Raw genomic sequence first — 20,193 nt, forward strand, 5'->3', positions numbered from 1 at the left:
ACATTTCCAACTTTTTTGAACAATTTAGACAATGTGCAGGGGGAAGCCTGCAGCTTTTGTAATAAAAACATGAAATAATCAAATTACCCAACAATAAAGCAGTAATAAGAAATGGTTTATAGCCATGCAGTATGCAAATTATAAACAAGGCCTGCACATTGTTTTACAATGTTCCAAATTGCTTTAATAAAATAAAAACTAAAGCATTTTCTTTTTAAAAACGAAAATTGACACCAGTTAATCTGAGGCTATAAACTTCATGTCTGACCATTTCATCCAACAGTTCAAACAACAGATGCATACTGAGTGAGAAACATAGAGGTGAGAAAGCATCGCTCCTTTACAAAAAATAATTTATCACAATAAATTCCATTCTGTGATTAACTGCGCAGCCCTAATATGATAAAGATATGTGTAAACATCATAGTGCCTCAAAATGGTAGTATGTGCATATATGACATTCGAAAATAAATAACAGAATGAAGGACGTATGTACAGCTTTATATATAAAGCTTAAAGGTTGTCTTATTATTGTGATTATTATTTGTGAGATCATTACGCTGTGATCCGTGGCTGAACATCAGAATCAGGTTTGTTTCCAAGTGTGTTTACACATACAAAGAATTAGTCTCTGTGTTTCTGCTACTGAAACAAATAACACATAAGTTAAAAGCTTGTGAGCAGTTGCACTGCTACTGCCATTGGACTTAAATAATAATAAACAGTAAAGAATGAAATATGAAAAACAATTTGAAACAAAGTTATGCAATAGCCCTTTGACCTGACTTGTGGATTTGATCATCTCAGAAAAAAACCCTGAGAAATGATCAAATATAATTCATTATTTGAACGTTTTCACAAAAAATGTATTTAATGTCTATCAATTAACAAAAAATTTTAGCAGAAAAGCCAATTTATATACATTTCAGCATCAAGGCAATTCTAAGCGCTTCACATGAGACATCAAAACATGAAAAGGGGAAAATAATCACATTAAGAGGACATTTAATAATCACAAAAACAAACCATTAAAAATTAGAGAAGAACAAATAAAGCAAGAAAAAAAAAACTAAAATGAGACCGCTTTAAGATGCAACTGTACAAGTAACAGTACAGCAGTGTTTTAAAGGTTAAGATAAAAAAATAAGATGATTTATTCAAATAATTTCATGACAGCAGCTGTACAGTCTCAGTTTTCAGCCTTGATTTGAAAGAACTGGGAGTTTCAGTAATCCTTATGTGGTAGGACAGTGAGTAGAGATCCACTGAGAGTCGTTGTCTCTCAACCAGAAGGTCGAGGGTTGTCAAAGGGGGGGTGTTTCGTCTTTTTCCATTTTGCCAGAATGATCCTGATGACGACAAATCTTTTTTGAGTAGAAGTTTCTAAGGTTTTTTTGGGGGCCATTTTTACCTTTATTGGATAGGACAGCTGAAGGGGGACAGGGAAATGTTGGGAGGAGAGAGTGGGGGATGACATGCAGCAAAGGGCCGAGGTTGGTTAAGAACCCACAGCCGCTGCAACGAGGACTATAGCTGCTGTTCATGGGGAGCGCAACATAACCACGAGGCTAACGGCTCCAGTTCCTGAGTGTTTAACACAGCAAACATTGACTGTCCCTGTTTAAACGATTCGATGTGTCCACATGTATTTGGACAGTCCTACACAGCAGATCATTGTTACGAGAAGAGTTCCAGCACAAACAGGAATCACCAGAGATTCGTCTCCAACTGGAACCTGCACACTCACAGAGCCCTGGTCCTGCAGGATAAAAGAAGAGAAAGGAACATTAAACCGCTAGGATCGTACTAAGTTTGACTTTATTTAACACAATGAGAGAATTTATCAATAACCACCTGCTGATGAGGAAGTTGAAGCCATGCACATGTGCTTAGATTTTTGTGAGTGCAGGGAGCTTCAACGACTGTATGAGGCTCGAAGCTGTGGAGCTGCGTGCCTAAAACAAAAAAAGAAGTTTAGATCCATCAGGACAAAAGAGCTTTAATATCCAAATGATTGTTTTAATGTTCTATATTATTGGTACAATCAGACAGACCCAACTTAGAATGAATAGAATAGTTAAAAAAAATAAGTAAAACAACATCTTTCTTATATGAACTCTCAATATATGTATTAGACAGACTGACAGACAAATTAAACCTTAAAGGCTTTATATGTGATTTTTTTCATCCAGCAGATGTCGCCCTTGAGCACCAGCGTGAAACCAAAACAACTCACGGTGCATTGTTGTGTTAGCATGCTAATGCTAGCGATCTTTATTATGCTGGTATCTTCACACTGCATGTAAATTTACCTGAAATGAGCGTGATCTAGAAACGCAGTTAAGCAGTGAGTAAAGTATGTTATTCTTCTTTTCTCTAGTCCCTCAATTAAACAACTTTTATTCACGAGGGGAGGAGTCAGCTGCCGTCCCGGCGATGTAAACAAACTGAAGATAGGACTCTGAAAACTCTGAAAACATCACAGACAGTGGGACTCGGGTGTTACACCCATTGTAGACAGTCATGACTCACAGAGTGATCTTCAGAGGATATACTTGATTTCTATTATATTTAAGTGTGAAAAAATCGCATATAAAGCCTTTAACAATAACATAAATTAAACTAAACTAAAAAGGACTATGAGACCTATGCTATGCAGCATCACAGCAGCATTTATCTGGCAGGTTAGACTACTTTAGCTCACATAATAAATGTGAGGGTCTTTCTTAGTGGAGTTAGAATGTTCTCCCTGTGCATGTGTGGGTTCTCTCCGAGTACTCCGGCTTCCTCCGACAGTCCAAAGACATGCTCGTTATATTAACTGGTTGATTGACTGGCAAACAGTCCAGTGTGTAACCCCGCCTCTCGCCCAATGACAGCTGGGATCAGCTCCAGTCACCCGCATCCCCGAGCAGGAAAAGCGGTATAAATAATGGATGGATAGATAACCACTACTTTGAATGTGCTCTTACTAATTTATGGAACTTCTGGTATGATTTAATGCGAGTCTAATGGGTGTGAACGTTTTTCTTATGGTGTTTTAGCATCTAATCTAGGAGATTGTATTGCTTTAAAACACAGGGTAGCAACAAGTATCCAAGTATCCAGAACTCTGACAACCTTACCACAGAATAAATCTCATAAACTCACATTTTTCAGCCCGTAGCAGCAGTTTTGGAGGTTCTATTTCTACAGCTGTAAATGCTTCCCCATCAAATGACGGCTCGTGGTATCGAGTGTGAATGGGGATTGTTACTTTTATCAGTCTGGGAGTTGGTCCATCGGGGGCAGGATACACATAGGTGATAAATCCTGATGTCTTATGAGCAGGTAGCTCCAGGTCAATGGCTGAATTTATTAATATCTTAAATAATGAAGACATAAATATTTAGGTTATTACACAATGCACATTCCTGGAGTAAATAAATGTTGTTTGTAATATTTATTCCTACAAATATATTGTGTTTCTGAGTCATTCTTACCTGCCAATCCCTGTGATCACTCAGGGAAGCAAGCTGGTACGGATCGACATAGACCCCTCTGGGCCACCTGTGAACCAGCAGGACTCTGACCCACCTGAGATCATCAGGGCTGAGCTCCACAGAGGTCACCAGCTCTCTAAAACACATCACAGACCATGTCTTTATTCCTCTCCTGAGCCAAGAATACGGTTGTTAATCCATGTTTGAACCCACACCTGTGGAAGCCGTTCTTCCTGAGCTCCACTGCCACAGCGGAGGATTCAAGCAGCTGCTTCAGGACATCACAATGGTTCTCTTTCTTCTCATCTGGAAACATCATCATAATAATAATACTCTTTATGTCACACATTTAAAAAGGGTTTACAAAGCAGGGTTGCCTGATTCCATATTTTTAAGCTGATATGAGAGAAGTAAAAATCAAACACAATATTTATTTTTGTGTTACGTGGGGCCCTCTGCCTGCTGGGGGGAGCAGGTAGTGGAAAGACAGATACAATTGACCCTGCAGTGTTGAGGTTCATAACAAATCTTAAGGCCCTTACTCATTATCTCATTTATGATCGAGTTGACTGGCCTGCATTGTCTATTCCTATTGCCATTTCCTCATTTATTAGGCTGTACTTAACCTGCTTCCTGCATACTTGTGTAATTTTAATTATGTGAAAAGGGCTGGAAGCTAGAGTCTTCTCTTGTAGATGCTTTGACTGAAGACTTTCTGCTGATGTTTAGACTTGCATTTGTAATTGCTCTGTGTTTAATGTCTGAAACGTATTTAATGCGCTGCTGCCTGACATGGCCACAGACGCTCTTGTAAATTAGATTTGTGATCTCAATGAGATTTCCCTGTTTAAATAAATAATAAAGAAAGAACAAACACAACCATTTCTTTTTTTTCCCCCATGCACAACACACTCCGCATGTTTTAGATTGCTGGGTTTTTGTTATTTTAGTTTGTCTACTGTTGATGTAGGGAGGGATGGAGCAGGTCAGAGATATCATGCCTGATTCATGCAGGGCTTTAAAAAAAAACCCAAAAAGGTTTTTTTTTTCAATTCATTTTGAACTTCTTTAGAAGCCAATGCAGAGAAAATAAGATGGGTGTAATATGAGTGGATCTGTTGGACCTCCTTGACAATCTTGCAGCAGCATTTTGCAATTATTTGTAAATGGACAAGATACGACTTATTGAGGCAGGTGAACAGAGAATTACAATAGTCAAGGCGGGAAGATACAAAAGCAAGAATTAGAATCTCTAACTCAGCTTCAGAGATTGTTTCTTAAGTGGATGAAACATGTAAGAAAAAATAACCTTGCCAATTCCCCCTATATCTGGCTGGTGCAAATGTAATTCACTGTTTATAGGTTACTAATATATTCTAAATAATAAATCAAACTATATAAGGTTGCAATTGTGCAACAACAAAACTTAACAATCAGGTGAATAAGCTTACATCCCAAACTTTGTAGCAATTAGCTACTGATAGAACAAGCAGTAACAAAAAACATTTTGTTTTAATTCAATTTCCACCAAAGAGGATATTGATTCTGAATCAGAGAGCAATACATTCTGATACACCTTCATCTAGCATGTCTTCAAATGACGATATTTAAACAATAAAACTCACCCTCTACGAATGAACCATGACATGACGATAAACAAGCTAAAACGGCAAACAGTGAAAGATACATCAAAACAATAAAGGGGAGATAAAACAAGCTTGTTACAGCATATAGGTTTTTTTAAACTTGTGAGGTGCTCTGTGTGAAACTGTTGCCGGAAAAGACTCCCGAAGGACCCCTTAGTAGTGCTACGGCGGCTGTTGCTGTGCCTGACTAGAAATAATAATAATAAACGGAAACTGGGGGGAAATGTTAGGCGACAATTCCCTTTATGAACGTGAAACATTTTTTAATTAAAGAAATAATTTTCTAACTACGCGATATTGAAGGGTAAAAAAAATGGCTGTTTAAATGTTGGCTCTAAATCCACGTAGGCTTTATTGAAGACACGAACGCCCAGGCAACAGGTGACGCCACTGTCCTAAGAAAGTCGACTAAGGACGATTTTTAATTCAGCTTTATTATGTCATTTTACAAAGTGTATTCTTTGACGTGGTGAATTGAACGAGGTTTTGACTGCTGGAGAACAACAGAGAGAGAGAACAGGAGATGAGTTTCAAGGCGAAGCGATGCGGAGTGCAGTTCAGTCCTCCCTCTATAGTTTTAATTTATCAACACAAAGACAACAACAGTGTGCGGAAAAGAATCATACCTGTACGGAACTTCTCCAAATATTCTGGTAAGGCAAGATTTACTTACACACGTCATGTATTAAGTTGTTAAACATCCGAAGCTTTGTGGGGTCTTCTTCGTCCTGTAGGTATTTTAAGGGCTGTGTGTCTGAAGTGATTGAACCCTACTCTTCCATAAGTGGATCAAAATGACCTGTAGTAGAATCAATTTGTTTTGAAGCAATTTTTGTCATTTTAGTTAACTTGTATTGTATATACATTATATTTTATAACAGTAGGCCCAATAGAAAAATGGCAACACTTGTATGTGTGTGTGTGACTCGTCTTCTTCCAGCCATGACACCTTGAGGAGATATAAAGGAAGGAAGGAGGTTTAATTATACCAATCTGATCAGATCAAATACTTTCTGAGGTATAAAAGATAATGCTGACATGCAGCAGACCGCCCAGTTGATAACAATCAAAGGTTCACAGATTAGTCATCAAACAAAGACTGTTCTTGGAACAATTTGTCTGACACCTACCCGGCAGCAGCACTTACAAGCGTTACAAATCTTGTCACTGATGGTCTTGCTGACGTTTGTATCTCATATAGAGGCATACAAATTAATTTCAGCCTGTGTCAAATGTTAAAAGTCCGGATGCCCAGATAATGAGGATTAGCGCCACATATTTTTGGGGGTGGGGGGGGGGTCTAACTTTTACTTATTTTATATTTTCTAGAATTCTTAAGTCTGTCAAAATGATTTTGTATTTTATCAATTATTATTAACATAGTGCACTTAGTTTCCAATGTCTTTATCGGCATGTAGTTTCAACATTTTGTTCACTAGAGAGAATCCAACATTACCTTCACTTCTAATTTTCTTTCTTCCTTGTTGTCTTTGGTGGTGTCCGAGTGTTTCACAAATCTCAGTGGTGGTTGCACGGCTCGGCTTCAAAATCCTTTAATTCACACCCCAGTGAGATGTAAATATTCAAATTAAAAAACACATGATGATAAGGGAGTTAACTTTTTCTGTCCATCTCGTCCAGACTGCAGCCTGGCAGCTGAAGGCCTGAAGAACAACCCCCGGCACAGGGACTACCTGGACTCGGTGTCCCACCGTCAGCTGGAGAAGCTTCACATGGTCCTGCGGGATCACATGAAAGGCTTCAGCCTGGAGCACAGCCTGGCCTTGTTCCGCCTGGACCCAGAAGAAGACCTGAACAAACTGGACGATAGGGAGCTGACTCGCAGGAAGGAACAAATGGACGAACTCTTTGAGAAGAACCGTAGGCACAAAGATGATCCCGACTTTGTTTACGACCTGGAAATGGATTTTACTAAGACCAGCCAAGAAAAGTGCAGCTGGGACGAAGAGTCTGATGACGGATTTTAAAAGTCTGTTCTGCTGTAACTCAGACGCTTTACATCGTAGTTCTGGTTTCCAAACGTTTCATGATCTGTAAATATGCTTTCTGGCACACTGACAGTTGAAAAAATAAGTCTATATTAAATACAAATCGTTGGATATGGAGAGTAAAGTCTCAAATCAGTGTCCAGAGTTAATTTGATGGCAATCCCAGACGATGAACATTAAATCTATAACTCAATTAACCAGTAATACAAGTATACAAATACCAGTAATTAAACTGCAAGCAAGGGGCGCTGTACATTTGCATCACATAACATTTTTCATTCCAACAGCAAAAAACTAAAATGCATGGATAATAGTGAATATTTATTTGTTATAAAATACTGCATTTTACAAAATACAAAGACTTTGGCTCTTTTATTTGTGGCTTACACCTAAATGAGTGATATTCACAGTCGAGTATGAACGAAGATGCTAAAATCCCATTAAATAAAATTTGAAGTGTACACACCAATAAGAAAGCAATACAACAAATATATCTTTGGAAAAAATGGTGTCCACAAAATATTGTTTCATATCATACAAAACATATATATATATTTTTATATAGTTCCATGTGGTTCAAAGCGATGGCAAAGTTTAAATGAGATAAAGTATTCCATAAAACCAAGCCTGCAGCTTTCAAACCTCTCGAGGGGAAAATTTCATTCAAAGTGCAAAAAAACCTCATTCAGCTGACAGGAGACAGCGACCGACTGACCAAAAGTACCACAATACATTCAAGGATGTCGCAGCTTTTCTTAAAATCATTCATTGTTTGGTTTAAGATTATTGAAACATTTTTTTACACTGGTATCGATTGCAGTCATTTATGCTGTGTCATTATTTTCCCCGAGGAGGTAGGTAACTGAAATCTGACATATAATTCCTTTTACCACCAAACGTTCAGTAAGGATTTAGGTGTTTAAATTAAACTTCTCAGCAGGCTTATCATTTGTTTAAAAAATACATCTTTATAAAATTGACATTTCAAGTATGCTAAAGCCACAATCCAGGATTTCTGAGTACGTCAGTCATGACAGCATTTACACTATGAGACTGAAAGTGGAAGGACTTTCTGATTGGGTAGAACTTGTGCATCTTTTACACTAATTTACAGAGTACACAGATATAACAGGTGAATCCATTACTGTAAAGCTATCGGACAAAGACAGCAGTTTGAAAGTTGATGACACGGATACGGTTACGTATAACAAGAATTTGTTGGTGCCACAGGTGTATCTGAACTCCTGATCAGCATCAGGTCTTAAAATATGAGTATTACCACCAGTTCTATGGAGAGTTATAGGGACAGAGACATATATGTTTATATATCACACTATTAAACTACATTAAACATAGATACATTATTAGGCGAGTACTTCTAAAAAAGATATTTCATTTCTTTTTCCGGTCTTGGGTGCATCTGGGACAAAACCTGAGAGATTTGAAAGAAAGGGGGTAAAGGATATCAGGCATGTGTTTGTCAAAGGACAAAAAAGCAGAAAAAGAATTAAGAGCATAGTACAAGATTTAAGGTACGTCAGAAGGGGTGTGAATATGTTGATGCCATCCAAAAGTTAGGGCACTTTGATGGTCAAAATGCAAATTTGACGTATTATATTGATGAGGTGTGATAACACCCTTCTGACCCTTGGGTTGAAATTTTATCAACTCATTCAAAAGTTCTTACCATTTTCCTTTGGGTTTGGTGGCGAGATCCACACAAGCAAAGTGAAACCACTCAATTGGACACTGAAGGTAGAAAGAAAAAACATCAGTATTTCAAACAAGAAATCAAATGAGTTCTGATGAGAAAGAACTGTAATAAATAAAAACTTACGTCTGGGTTATCACATCCGATCATCTCTCCGTACGATACCTGATGGCACAGACAGTACGTGGGCTCGTTGGGATCCACCGGCATGTCCAGAACGTCTGACGGCTGCATCGGCAGGAGAGCATCGCTCAGGTCAGGGCTGAGAGGTCAAAACAACCAACAGAGGGGGATTAGTATTTAATTATGAGTACAGGACGTTCAGGTCTGACTAGACTTGTCACAAATACATTTTAAGCTTAGCTATGACACTAATAAATATCAAAAATATCTATACCTATTTTGATACCACAGCAACAAAAACAGAAGTCCTAGACTTACATATTGGGTCATTTGTAATTACCGCAATTTTTTTTTTACCACACTTTTCAAACTGAACAGATCAAAGTGGCATGCCAATATTTTTGTGTAATTTAGACAGTGCTCTCTCAAAGTTAAAATATAACTAAAGATCTGAAGGTTGTTGTTTTTTTTTTTTAAAGCTGCCATACTTTTCAATACTATTGATTGTTAAAATAAAGGAGACTGTATCGTTCTCAAACATGTGGTATCAAAAAGTATCGTACATTTTGACAACCTGAGGTCTGACTGAGCCAAAGGTACCTGTTGATCTTTTTCTTCTTTCGGGGAGAATCTTCTTCAGAGCCTTTCTTTGCTCTTCCTCGAGAACTACGCTTTTCTCTCAGCCCCCGGGACTCAGCTTCTGTTGGAAATGTTTAAGATATATGATTAGCAAAGGAAGAAATCTATGCATTTTTATACTAAAGACGTATTTGTGTGAATGTAGTCTGTCAGGCAGTGAACTCACTTTTCACACCTCTTCCCTCTGAACTCTCGTGGCCGCTCAATTCCAGTTTCTCCTTCAGCTCATTTTCAAACCGAGCCAGATCTGCATCCAGCCTGCGAATGTGTTTGTCCACCTGCAGGACAAGACGTCCATGACATTAAACCCTCAAAACAAACGTTTATAAATCCACAACCTGGTAACAATGGTAGAAAACTTGAAGGTGACCCGCAGTTGAGTTTGTTGGACTGACCATTTCGTACGTCTGCATTGCGAGCTGGACTTTGTCGTCGCTGAACTCTTTGCACTTGCTGTAGGCGTTCTGGATCTTCTGCAGGTGTTCCACTCTCTGAGCTGAAGCCAGGTTCTTCACATTTGCAATGTACTCTTCAGCCAGTTTGTTGATCTCCCCTTTCTTTTCTGCACATCAACATCATTATTGCAGACAACTAGGCTTGTCTGGAAGGTTTCAGTTAGTAGACATTTTGAAGTGTCTAGGCAGAGAGCACAGGTGTGATAATAATAATAAGTTAAGTTGAGGTAGATCCAGGGTCCTGATTGCAGAGGTGCTATCCAATTTTATTAATGCTTTTTGCTAATGCTGTTACACTTGTGCCTCTGTTGCAAGACAAATCACAACATCAGCATGTTTAGGACTAAATCTAATCAGCAAATTATTTAAAATTAAGTTATAGATGATGCTCACCTTCAGTCCTGTTGTCAAGGTCCCTCATCAAAGTAAAGTTCCTCTGTAGCTCACATGGAAGGTTTTCAATACCTGAAGAAGAGATAGTCAGAAAGATGAGCGAGATTTTTAACTCTACATGCTTTGTTTTATCTATCTAATAAACAAAACGGGTGGGGAGAAATTTCGACTAATGTCCTTGGGTCCCAGAAGTCTGTGCTATACATTGTTTTTACCCCTGAAGGGTAAATGATTTTTGCAGCAAAGCATTAAAAGGACAGAAAACGACAAAATACATTTAAAAAGCGAATGAGGTAAATGTAAGATGTAATATAATAATATATATCATATACCAAATGTCTGTGACACATAAGAGCAATGGTAATTTTGACAGATATTTTAGATTTAGTCTTAAGTTTTTTGCTCACTGAGTCTGTTTTTACTTATGTGTTGCTTGGATCCAGAATCTAAAAAAAACAAAAAAAAAACATTACGCACAGAACTCTTGCACACCGAGTCTGATGGGTTTATTTTTCTAATAAATGCGAAAAAAAATCCCAGTCCCAGAATCATCAAGCAGTGAAGATAATTTTATGCTTCTTTGACTCCTTGAACAAAGAAACATCAAAGACTGGATCCATCCCATCCTGAAAACAAGACACAGTCCCTTTAGATGTCATTTAGCTTGATGTTTGCATATCAGGCGTCTCTGAATAGTCAAACAACCATCTAAACGAGTTGGACTGATGCGAAAAAACGCATAAAATAGAACCGGGGTCCCTTTACATAGAGATAAATATAATCAGTAAGTGTACAACCTGAAGTATTACTTTCATAAAGATAGATAAAGGAATTGTTTTATTTGCATAGGAAAGAGTCCCCATGGATGGAAGTAAGAAAAAAAAATGTTGATGAAAAAGAAGGTAATGAAAATGCATGTGATTTATGACACAGAATAACAAATGAATGTAAATTGTTAACTTCCACCCTTACAAAAATAATGAACAGAACACATACACGGAGAACAAGTTGCAAATATCTCAAAATGATTTTGTTGCATTTATGTATTTATATTTTATTTAGGGTATTAACAGTACCAAATAGTGAATATATTGACCTTATTAAATTGTGCTAGGTAAGCATTATAGTTTTAGAGAAAATGTAGTTTTTAATCTTTACTCTCTCTTTAAAAGATCTAATGATATTTAGTGTGTAAATTCAAACTGTGTTTTTTTCCACCACACTGTGACGCACTTTAAATTCCCCGCCCCGGGGACTCGCCCCGACGCCCCGACGCCCGACGCCCCGACGTGTTGACGGGAAACTCGGTCACCAACAGGTTGTAAATGCACATCTTTACTCCTGAAAACATACACGTTTCCTATAAAAAAAAAATCTAATGTTTTAAAGCGATGGATATGCCTTTAACATATTAAACATAGTTATAAACCCATCATTGCTTGCTAACATTTAAATCTGATATATGACGACACAGAAACAAAGGGTTCATCTCTGTTTGTCACACAGAGACACGAGAAGTAAACTTTATCAAACTGAGAGGAGGTGCTAATCAGTTAGCCTGAGAGCTAACTAGTGACCTCACTGCCAATTGCTACTGGGCTGTATCTGTCAGTGGCCCGCAAAGCGAAAAAGTCCTCGACATAACCATTAAAGTAGACCTCAAACATGTGAAATGTGTTGGACATGTTACTAGCATTGCAACATATCCACAGATACTCACTGTCAAGGTAATGTTCCAAGTAAATTGCCGTCGCCATGTCAGGTTAGCTGTGTTAGCTGCTGTGTTACTCGCGTTAGCTCTCAGATTGCTGTCCGAAGAGTTTGTTTTGTGAACCCTGCTGCCCGTCGGTCAGTGAGGTTGGAGATATGTGATCCCGCCTGCTGTAGCGGACTCCTCCGGGCGGTGGTGGGAAGGACGCTAACTGTTGAGGCTCAGTTGGTTTCCCTCCAGTTCTTCTTCGTTCACATACACTGTTCGTGTTGCATTCGCGTTCTTCCCAGATACTCGGAGTTCCCAAGTTTAGAACTTCAGACAAATCAAAACACAGAGCTTTCTTTTTTTTCCTCAGCATGTCTTTATTTTATGGAGCCCCTGAAATTTCACAAAGTAAAAAAATATATATATTAGAAATATCTTGTGCCCACAAGTTATTATGTTGTGCGCGTAATTGATTGAAATATCACAATTTGTGTACTATATCTCTGTATATAGCTTTTTATAAAACTGTACCTGGACAACATACATCATTAAAAAATAATAATAATTTTAAAATATATATATATATATGTATATATTCTATTTTTTACGAGTTATCTGTACTCATTTGTATATGTTTTAAGAACAAAATTACATTTTCAACTTGTATTTTTTAGTTATACACCAACTGTTTTATGTCTAGATGCTTTTGCAATACCGCAATTTTGCAGAGCTCTGTTTCTTTAATATTCATTACTCTGTTCTTTTATCGTACTTAATCAGAATCAGCTTTATTGGCCAGGTATGCTTAAACAGGAAGGAATTTAACTTCGGTGAACCGTGCTGTCTATTTACAAAGGTATAAAATTAAATGTCAACAATAAACAAATAAGCAAAGGCTTATATGTACAAGACTAAATAAGATAATAGTGCAGTGGTGAGTAGTGCAAAAGACGCTGAATTAAAAATGAGGTAGTTTTACAGTATTTACATAAGTGTGCGTAGCTTGCTAAGTTAAATCAAATAATATATACTTTTATGTACACTCACAGAGACAGTTTGGTTCCAGAGTTACTTCGCAGCGACAGGTCTGACACTGTGACATCAGAGTTCATCAGAGAGACAACCTGGGGGAAGAAACTGTTCTTGGTTGTATGGGCGTTTTGGTTTAATTGTATTTTATTTTCACTTTGGCAATGTTAACGTATGTTTCCCTTGTCAATAAAGCCCCTTTGAATTTAAATTAAATTGTTTTAAATACATGATTTAAAAAACGAATTTGCATTTTGACAATTTCACATTCCGAGTTGTTGTTCCGATTTGAAGGCGCAGTCACCGATTATTCCGACATAACATGAACGCAACTGGAGACACGAACAAGCTCATCCTCGCCGTGTTTCCAACGCTGTCAGCTGACAGGTTACGTCATACATAACAGACACCTCCCTCTCCAAAGAGATCGAAGGCTAGTGATGATGCTGTGTGGGCGGAGCTTATGAACAGAAAATAACGGCGGTCTTCAGATTGTGTCCACTGGCCTTTTTAGTCCCGGTTCGCTGCATCCTAACGGAGCATTTCATCTTTCCTTAAATCATAAAAATAATCAAGTAAGTAAATAAATTATACAGCTTCTTTACCAGCAAGTGTACCGGTAGCATCAGTTATAAGGACTGCTATTAGCTTTGTATCTTATTATTAACACGGAACTAGTTAGCACGTAGGTTAGCTCGCTGCTGACATGTAAACAAACAGCTTGAGTTGAGGTCAGATAACTTTTGTTTAGTAAAGTAGAAAAAGCTTAAAAAATAAACGTAACATACTTAACATCTGTCTCAGTTGAATACTGGATTTGTTAAGCTTAAAGTAGCTAATTTATACATTTATAAGAAATTAGCATTACCTGTTCACAGCTGGCCTATTGGTGTTTAAACTACTGTAAACATTTTCGATACTTTTTTGAAACAACAAAATAACAAACAAAAAAATTCAAAACACGTTTTTAAAAAGAGGAATGAATCCATAAAATAAATAAAAAATCAAAGCCAACTCCTGAACATTGTTTAAATTGCACAAATACGAAATTTAAATTTAAAAAATATTTGTTTTCAAGATAAAAAAAAACAAAACGTTGCCAACGTATTTCTGAATTTTGGACTGCAAGAGTTGGTCCAGGAACAGCTGTCCCAAGTAGTAAAAAAAAAACTTATTGTCTAACTTGTACGCACAAGATAATTACTTGTTTCCACAAAATAATATAGTGTTTTCACAAGATTATCACTTGTTTCCACAAGATAAGAATGCGTTCCCTTTTGATAGTTATCTTGTGCATACAACATTATCATTTACTTTTTGGGACTTCAGGGGCTTACATTATTTTTCTCTTTTATTTTGGGGGTAGGTGTCGGGAATTTTTCGTGACTGAGAATGGAAATTTGTATTATTAGTTCACTATTTGAACTTTTTATCTTATGTAACATTTCTGATTTTCTGTTTGGATTGTAATTTAGTCTTGGGACCTTTTAATGTCCTCTGAACTTAAAATAATGAACTGTCATAGAAATGCCTCTTTAGGCTTTCTGTAGTAGTTTTGATGTGTGTGCTCTGAATCAGGAAGCAGATGTTTATTTGTTTGTTTATTTGCTTATTCAGAGCTGATGTCAAAATGATATTTGGTGTCCTGCCCGTTCTTACAAACTGTTTGTCTGATGAAGGTCTGGACCTGACATGTTGCCTATAAATGAACATTTGCAAGTAAGACAGGGTGCAGGAGTTTAGTTGTAAGTTTTTTAAAATGTTCAAATCAATAAAACAATAAAAGAGGCAGTGCAGTAAAACAAGAAAACAAAAAGCAATTGAAAATATGAAAAAATAATATCAGTGAAAAAACTGTGCAGACGAATAAAAGTAATAAAATAGGAAGGATGAAATTAATGTAACCAATAACAAAGTAAATGTAAAAGGAAATCATTGGAAACTTCAGAGTGATTATAAAGAAAAGACAACATGTGGGGGTCCATACATCTGATTTAAAGTGTCAGTAGTTTGATTCTCAGAGGCAGAACTTGACACTTGGTATTTGTTTAGTTTCAGGTGCTGCCTCCAGGATGGCGATGGTGAAGAGCGGTTGGCTCCATCGACAGAGTGAGTAGTCATATTGAACCCTTACTGAATTTAATGTTGTGCTTTATGTTATTGTTATCATTCTTACTGATTACGTTTATCATCATCATCATGATTCAAACTGTTCTGCTTTTAAATCAACATTTAAAAACTAAATTGTGTTTTTTAAGAATTATTTTAAATCTTTTTATTCTATTAGAATGTTAATGTTTTTTATGTGTAATATTTCATTGCTTTGTCTCTTATTTATTTATTGTCTTAATGAATTGGTGATTAATATTTTGTTTTTTTTCCGTTATTTTATTGAATTCATGTCGGTGTGCAGTAAGTAACACTGTTATAGCTGCTCCCTTGTGAAGCATGTTGATCTAAAATTATAGCTGATAATAGTATAAATAAATCCAGTTTTATTGATGAGGTTTGATTATTAAGTATTTCTGATATATATATCTATATGATAAAGTGACTTTGAGATCCTGTGAACCTGATTGTGGTTGTGTTTGAACTGTAGCCTGTGTTTGTTGCAGGCACTATCCTGCGCCGCTGGAAAAGAAACTGGTTGGACTTGTGGGCCGACGGACGTCTCATGATCTACAACGATCAACAAAGGCCTGACATGGAGGACGACATCCACATGAGGGTCGACTGCATCAACATCCGCAACTCAGCCGCGTGTCAAGGTAAAGGTACATGTCACCTGGTACATGATGATGTCACCGATGAACCCTGTTTGTGTTCAGACTTGTAAACATGTGGCCTCTGCGTCTTCTCTCAGAGCTGAACCCTCCGGAGGGAAAGACCCGGGACACCCTGCTGCAGATCGTGTGCAGAGATGGTCGAGTTATCAGCCTGTGTGCGGACAGTGCTGATGATGCTCTGTGAGACAACACACACATTATTTGTTTCTCATTTAGTTTCTACGTTAATGAGGGTAACTTTTTATTTAGAGGCATTCTGTGTCTATATTTCTAGAATACATTTATTTCACAGCAGAGTGTCCTCTGTGTTGCAGGGCCTGGACCATGGCGCTGCAGGATGCCAGAATTAATGCGGTGAGTTTCTGCTACATTTAGATTTATTTTCATAGTAAAAATAAAATAGCTCTCAGTCCTAATTTTTATGTTTTTTATTTCAGGTGGTAGCTACTCCTCAAATTGGATTTGCACAGGAAGCAATAGCCTCTGCTCCTCCCCCTTACTCAGAATATGCTCCCCCAGCTCAGGTAATAGATGTAAACTTCATTAATATGACTCCGTTTATATTAATTAAGTTCAAGACTGATTTATATAAAAGTCTTTTGGTCATAAACCTGACCATTTCAGGTTAAAGAGTTCTGATTTTCTCCACTAACTCAGGAATGAACAAGATAATTTATCGTGTTTTTAGGGGATTAAACGTTTTTTTTAAATTATGAGTCACAAGTTACAACAACATGAGACAAGCAGACGATGTATGATTATATGATACTTTATTCAAGGTCAAATTAAAATTAAACGTAACCAGTGGTGCTCATTACTGTCTACATACTTGAATATTGTAACAAAAATAATGTAAGAATATTATTTAAAATCACCTCTGAATAAGAATATTTTCTTATGTAATGCAGACTACAATATGAGACAAGCAGCCTATGTACATCAGCATTAGACTTAATTTTAGGACAATTTAGACCCGACAGGTTAGCTAAAAAAAACCCATTTCTTGCTTTCTGAATTAAGAGGGAATGAAACGACTCACAGAGGATCAACAGAGTGTTGTTGTGTGTTCTTGTTCTGCAGGTTTATTCTCTGGGCCCATACAGAGAATATGTTCCATCTCCACCTCAGGCCACACAGATCATGTACTCTGCTGACGGACAGCCCGACGCTGTGGCTTATCCTTACCAGTATCAAGGTAAATATCTGCACTTTTCTCAGCTCCTAATTAAATAATCATGTTGAGTGTAAGGTGTTAGTCGCTGGCTTGTGAGGAGAAGCGGGGCACACTGAGGTTGTTTAAATGTTCAATACAAAACTATATTTAAAACTGTAAAAAATCTGCGCTACCTTAAAAGAAAAGACCCAAAGCTTTAAAAGAAAATTCAGCCATATTTTAAACCAAAGCCTGTAGCAAGAGAAAGAAAAAGAGAAAGAAAAAGTTCCCAACACATTTGTGAAATTTAGACAGTGTGCAGGAGTTTGAGTGAAGTTTTTGGCTGTGGTATCAAAACAGGTAGGAATATTGTTTGACCTTTATAGTATCCAAGTTTAACATTGTGGTTTCTAGACATCCCTTAAAGGCTTTATATGCGATTTTTCACACTTAAATATAATATAAATCAAGTATATCCTCTGAAGATCACTCTGTGGGTCATGACTGTCTACAATGGGTGTAACACCCGAGTCCCACTGTCTGTGATGTTTTCAGAGTTTTCAGAGTCCTATCTTCAGTTTGTTTACATCGCCAGGACGGCAGCTGACTCCTCCCCTCGTGAATAAAAGTTGTTTAATTGAGGGATTAGAGAAAAGAAGAATAACATACTGTACTCACTGCTTAACTGTGTTTCTAGATCACGCTCATTTCAGGTAAATGTACATGCAGTGTGAAGATACCAGCATAATAAAGAACTCTAGCATTTAGCATGCTAACACAACAATGCACCGCGAGTTGTTTTGGTTTCATGCTGGTGCTCAAGGGCGACATCTGCTGGATGAAAAAAATCACATATAAAGCCTTTAAGGTTTAATTTGTCTGTTAGTCTGTCTAATACATATATTAAAGCCTTTAAACACACGGCTCCAAAGGGTTCACAGTATAGCTTGTGCTCAGTCCTCTTATTAGCAGTATACAAACAGGATGTAGAGGAATATGTGATCCGTGTGTGCTGGATATGTGTTTGTTCACAGTGATGTCAAACAGGACAATAAGCAAAAGTGTCATATTCAGCTGACTCTCAGGGAAACACTTCTTCACTCTCCTTATCCACTGCTCACAGAATTAAAGGAACGATTAATCTTCACAGTATAACACCAAGTGAATTCAACTTCTGGGGATTCAATCTGTCTATTTAGGAAGCACAAGTCATTGTGAATCAGTGTCACTTTCGTGCAAATAAAAGTGACAATAAATATAAATGATAATGAAAAAAGCACCCCATATGATTGTTATTCAACTAGAATGCTGAAGAGGACGACATTATCCTCATTTATTGCATCATATAAATGACTTTTAAGACAGTAAATTTGTCCCCTTATTCTTTTAGTGCTTTCAGAGTTGCAGAAAAATCCTGATATTTTCCGGAGGAGCTGTATGTGCGAACACAAGCAGCCAAATTTTTCACGCAGACTTCACCTGGAGTCTCTCCTGTCAGCCCCCTAGTATTGTTTCCGCAGCAAGCCCGAGTGGGCCTATGTGAGAAAACAACAGAATCTAATCCCGAGAATTCACCTCGAGCCAATAGGAGGTGGAGAGACATTAACATAGTGTGACTGGAGTCAGTGCGTAGACTGTCTGCACGTGACAGCTACAATCTCTGTGCATGTAATTAAACGGCTGCGTTATGTTTTCTCTTGGTCAGTTTGTTGTTCGCCGCTCTTTTGTTGATAGTGTGATTACATCGAACTACACGTAGCATTCATACAAAGGCAAATATTCTTTTTATAGCATCTAGGGGGAATCTGTTACTGGTTCTTCGTCCTTTACTTCAGCATCATATTTTTTACGTCAAGTCTTACCTCAGGAGACAGAGACTGTGTTTTTCTTGAATATTCAATTCAGACAGGTGCATTTGAGATAAATGAATCTCCTGCTCACTGTCTCAACTGCACACATATGTCAGGATTTATTCATGCAATTTGGTTAGGAGAAGTCAGTCTGCGAGATTTGATAATTAAAAACAAGAAATAACCCTATATTTGGTGCCTAGGACTTTTATTTCTGTTGCCGTGGTTTTTTAGCTACATTTGAAAACTAAACTTTGACACCTCCCTGATGTCGTCGTGTCCAGGTGGGTACGCCGCCCCCGGGGTGAACCACGTGGTGATCCGGGAGCATCAGCGCGAGGACGGAGGAGCATTGGGAATGCTTGCCGGAGCAGTGACAGGTTTGGCGCTCGGCTCTCTCTTCGTCTTCTGAAGTTTCTTTACCGCTCTCCGTGTTTCTGCTTCTTCTTCTTCTCTGTGCCGTCACATGAGCCGGAGTGAAATGTGTCTGTGGGGCTACATCCATCAATGAAGCATGATTGTGATTGGCGGTGAATTACTCCCTCTGTGTCCTATATATACAAATATTTAAAGTCAATACTGTTAGCACTTTTTCATAAGCCCCACCCCCTTTGTGTTGTCTGAATATGAATGTTATTAACCAAAAAACACAACAATTACTCGCTTTTAAAGGACAGAAAACACACAACTTTCAGATCCTCACACATTTCTACTTCATATATGCAGATTTATCTTCATTTTTTACCGTTATGTTTTTATGCTGCTCCGTGTACTGTACCTTCACTTTGTTTGTTGTGTGTTTTGAATATGCAGTGTTTCTTCAACTCCTCAGGTTATTTGTGTTTGAGGTAGGCTGAGATGAGAGGTGTGAACAGAAGATTGAACAGTATGTGAAACCCTTTTAACTTTGAACCCTTTTCACTCCTGGCCAATAATGAGTGGACTCCTAATTTTCACCGATCAAAGTTACCATATCTGTAATGAGTTTACATAAAAGTCAACAGTAGAAGCTTGTACGTTATAGCTGCAGATATCTACTTGGAACTATTTGACATATGAGACATTCATTTTTGTTTTATTAAATCAGATTGCTCTCACTAAAATTGACTATATGAAGGATATGTTTGCATGGAGTTCTGCCCAATTAAAGAACATTTCAATTTCTACTTGAACTTTTTTCCGCTTCTGATTGAAAGTTAAAAGGGCTGAGCGTACGCA

The 20,193-nt window shown here is 37.6% G+C and overlaps 4 protein-coding genes across 5 annotated transcripts; 2 read left to right on the top strand and 2 right to left on the bottom strand.

Annotated features, from left to right (window-relative positions):
* Positions 1-988: 988 nt before the first annotated feature.
* Positions 989-5,266, bottom strand: pigx (phosphatidylinositol glycan anchor biosynthesis, class X). The gene is made up of 6 exons (XM_020631830.3): positions 5,108-5,266; positions 3,698-3,788; positions 3,483-3,618; positions 3,151-3,364; positions 1,855-1,955; positions 989-1,759 (listed from the first exon to the last, which is right to left on the bottom strand). Exons 1-6 carry the CDS (start codon positions 5,169-5,171, stop codon positions 1,622-1,624), a joined length of 744 nt encoding a protein of 247 aa, XP_020487486.2. The 5' UTR covers positions 5,172-5,266; the 3' UTR covers positions 989-1,621.
* A 211-nt stretch (positions 5,267-5,477) lies between these two features.
* Positions 5,478-7,269, top strand: cep19 (centrosomal protein 19). The gene is made up of 2 exons (XM_020631834.3): positions 5,478-5,781; positions 6,770-7,269. Exons 1-2 carry the CDS (start codon positions 5,652-5,654, stop codon positions 7,114-7,116), a joined length of 477 nt encoding a protein of 158 aa, XP_020487490.2. The 5' UTR covers positions 5,478-5,651; the 3' UTR covers positions 7,117-7,269.
* Positions 7,270-7,445: 176 nt separating this feature from the next.
* On the bottom strand, positions 7,446-12,439 carry ing5a (inhibitor of growth family, member 5a). Its single transcript, XM_020631833.3, has 8 exons — positions 12,179-12,439; positions 10,459-10,530; positions 10,006-10,172; positions 9,777-9,888; positions 9,572-9,671; positions 8,975-9,110; positions 8,825-8,886; positions 7,446-8,569 (listed from the first exon to the last, which is right to left on the bottom strand). Exons 1-8 carry the CDS (start codon positions 12,213-12,215, stop codon positions 8,530-8,532), a joined length of 726 nt encoding a protein of 241 aa, XP_020487489.1. The 5' UTR covers positions 12,216-12,439; the 3' UTR covers positions 7,446-8,529.
* A 1,168-nt stretch (positions 12,440-13,607) lies between these two features.
* On the top strand, positions 13,608-20,147 carry plekhb2 (pleckstrin homology domain containing, family B (evectins) member 2). Of its 2 annotated transcripts, none has more exons than XM_020631814.3 (8): positions 13,608-13,761; positions 15,239-15,295; positions 15,802-15,960; positions 16,050-16,152; positions 16,287-16,326; positions 16,410-16,496; positions 17,053-17,167; positions 19,260-20,147. In XM_020631814.3, exons 2-8 carry the CDS (start codon positions 15,259-15,261, stop codon positions 19,385-19,387), a joined length of 669 nt encoding a protein of 222 aa, XP_020487470.1. In that variant the 5' UTR covers positions 13,608-13,761; positions 15,239-15,258; the 3' UTR covers positions 19,388-20,147. The 2 variants fall into 2 exon arrangements, with proteins under 2 accessions (XP_020487470.1, XP_020487471.1); XM_020631815.3 differs by having other exon boundaries at positions 13,609-13,761; positions 15,802-15,954.
* The last annotated feature ends 46 nt before the right edge of the window (positions 20,148-20,193 follow it).

Source organism: Labrus bergylta, chromosome 6 (genome assembly GCF_963930695.1).
Source record: "Labrus bergylta chromosome 6, fLabBer1.1, whole genome shotgun sequence".
Lineage (NCBI taxonomy): Eukaryota > Metazoa > Chordata > Actinopteri > Labriformes > Labridae > Labrus > Labrus bergylta.

Bases quoted from the DNA above. Each gene is read 5' to 3' on its own strand.
- pigx (XM_020631830.3), bottom strand. From the start codon at position 5,171: ATGTATCTTTCACTGTTTGCCGTTTTAGCTTGTTTATCGTCATGTCAT. The intron at 3,789-5,107 runs GTGAGTTTTATT...TGATGTTTCCAG, and splicing joins TCATGGTTCATTCGTAGAGG to ATGAGAAGAAAGAGAACCAT. The intron at 3,365-3,482 runs GTAAGAATGACT...TCATTATTTAAG, and splicing joins GTGATCACAGGGATTGGCAG to ATATTAATAAATTCAGCCAT.
- cep19 (XM_020631834.3), top strand. From the start codon at position 5,652: ATGAGTTTCAAGGCGAAGCGATGCGGAGTGCAGTTCAGTCCTCCCTCT. The intron at 5,782-6,769 runs GTAAGGCAAGAT...CATCTCGTCCAG, and splicing joins GAACTTCTCCAAATATTCTG to ACTGCAGCCTGGCAGCTGAA.
- ing5a (XM_020631833.3), bottom strand. From the start codon at position 12,215: ATGGCGACGGCAATTTACTTGGAACATTACCTTGACA. The intron at 10,173-10,458 runs GTGAGCATCATC...GTTGATGTGCAG, and splicing joins CCTTGACAACAGGACTGAAG to AAAAGAAAGGGGAGATCAAC. The intron at 9,111-9,571 runs GTACCTTTGGCT...TTGACCTCTCAG, and splicing joins AAGAAGAAAAAGATCAACAG to CCCTGACCTGAGCGATGCTC.
- plekhb2 (XM_020631814.3), top strand. From the start codon at position 15,259: ATGGCGATGGTGAAGAGCGGTTGGCTCCATCGACAGA. The intron at 15,961-16,049 runs GTACATGTCACC...GTCTTCTCTCAG, and splicing joins AGCCGCGTGTCAAGGTAAAG to AGCTGAACCCTCCGGAGGGA. The intron at 16,327-16,409 runs GTGAGTTTCTGC...TTTTTATTTCAG, and splicing joins AGGATGCCAGAATTAATGCG to GTGGTAGCTACTCCTCAAAT.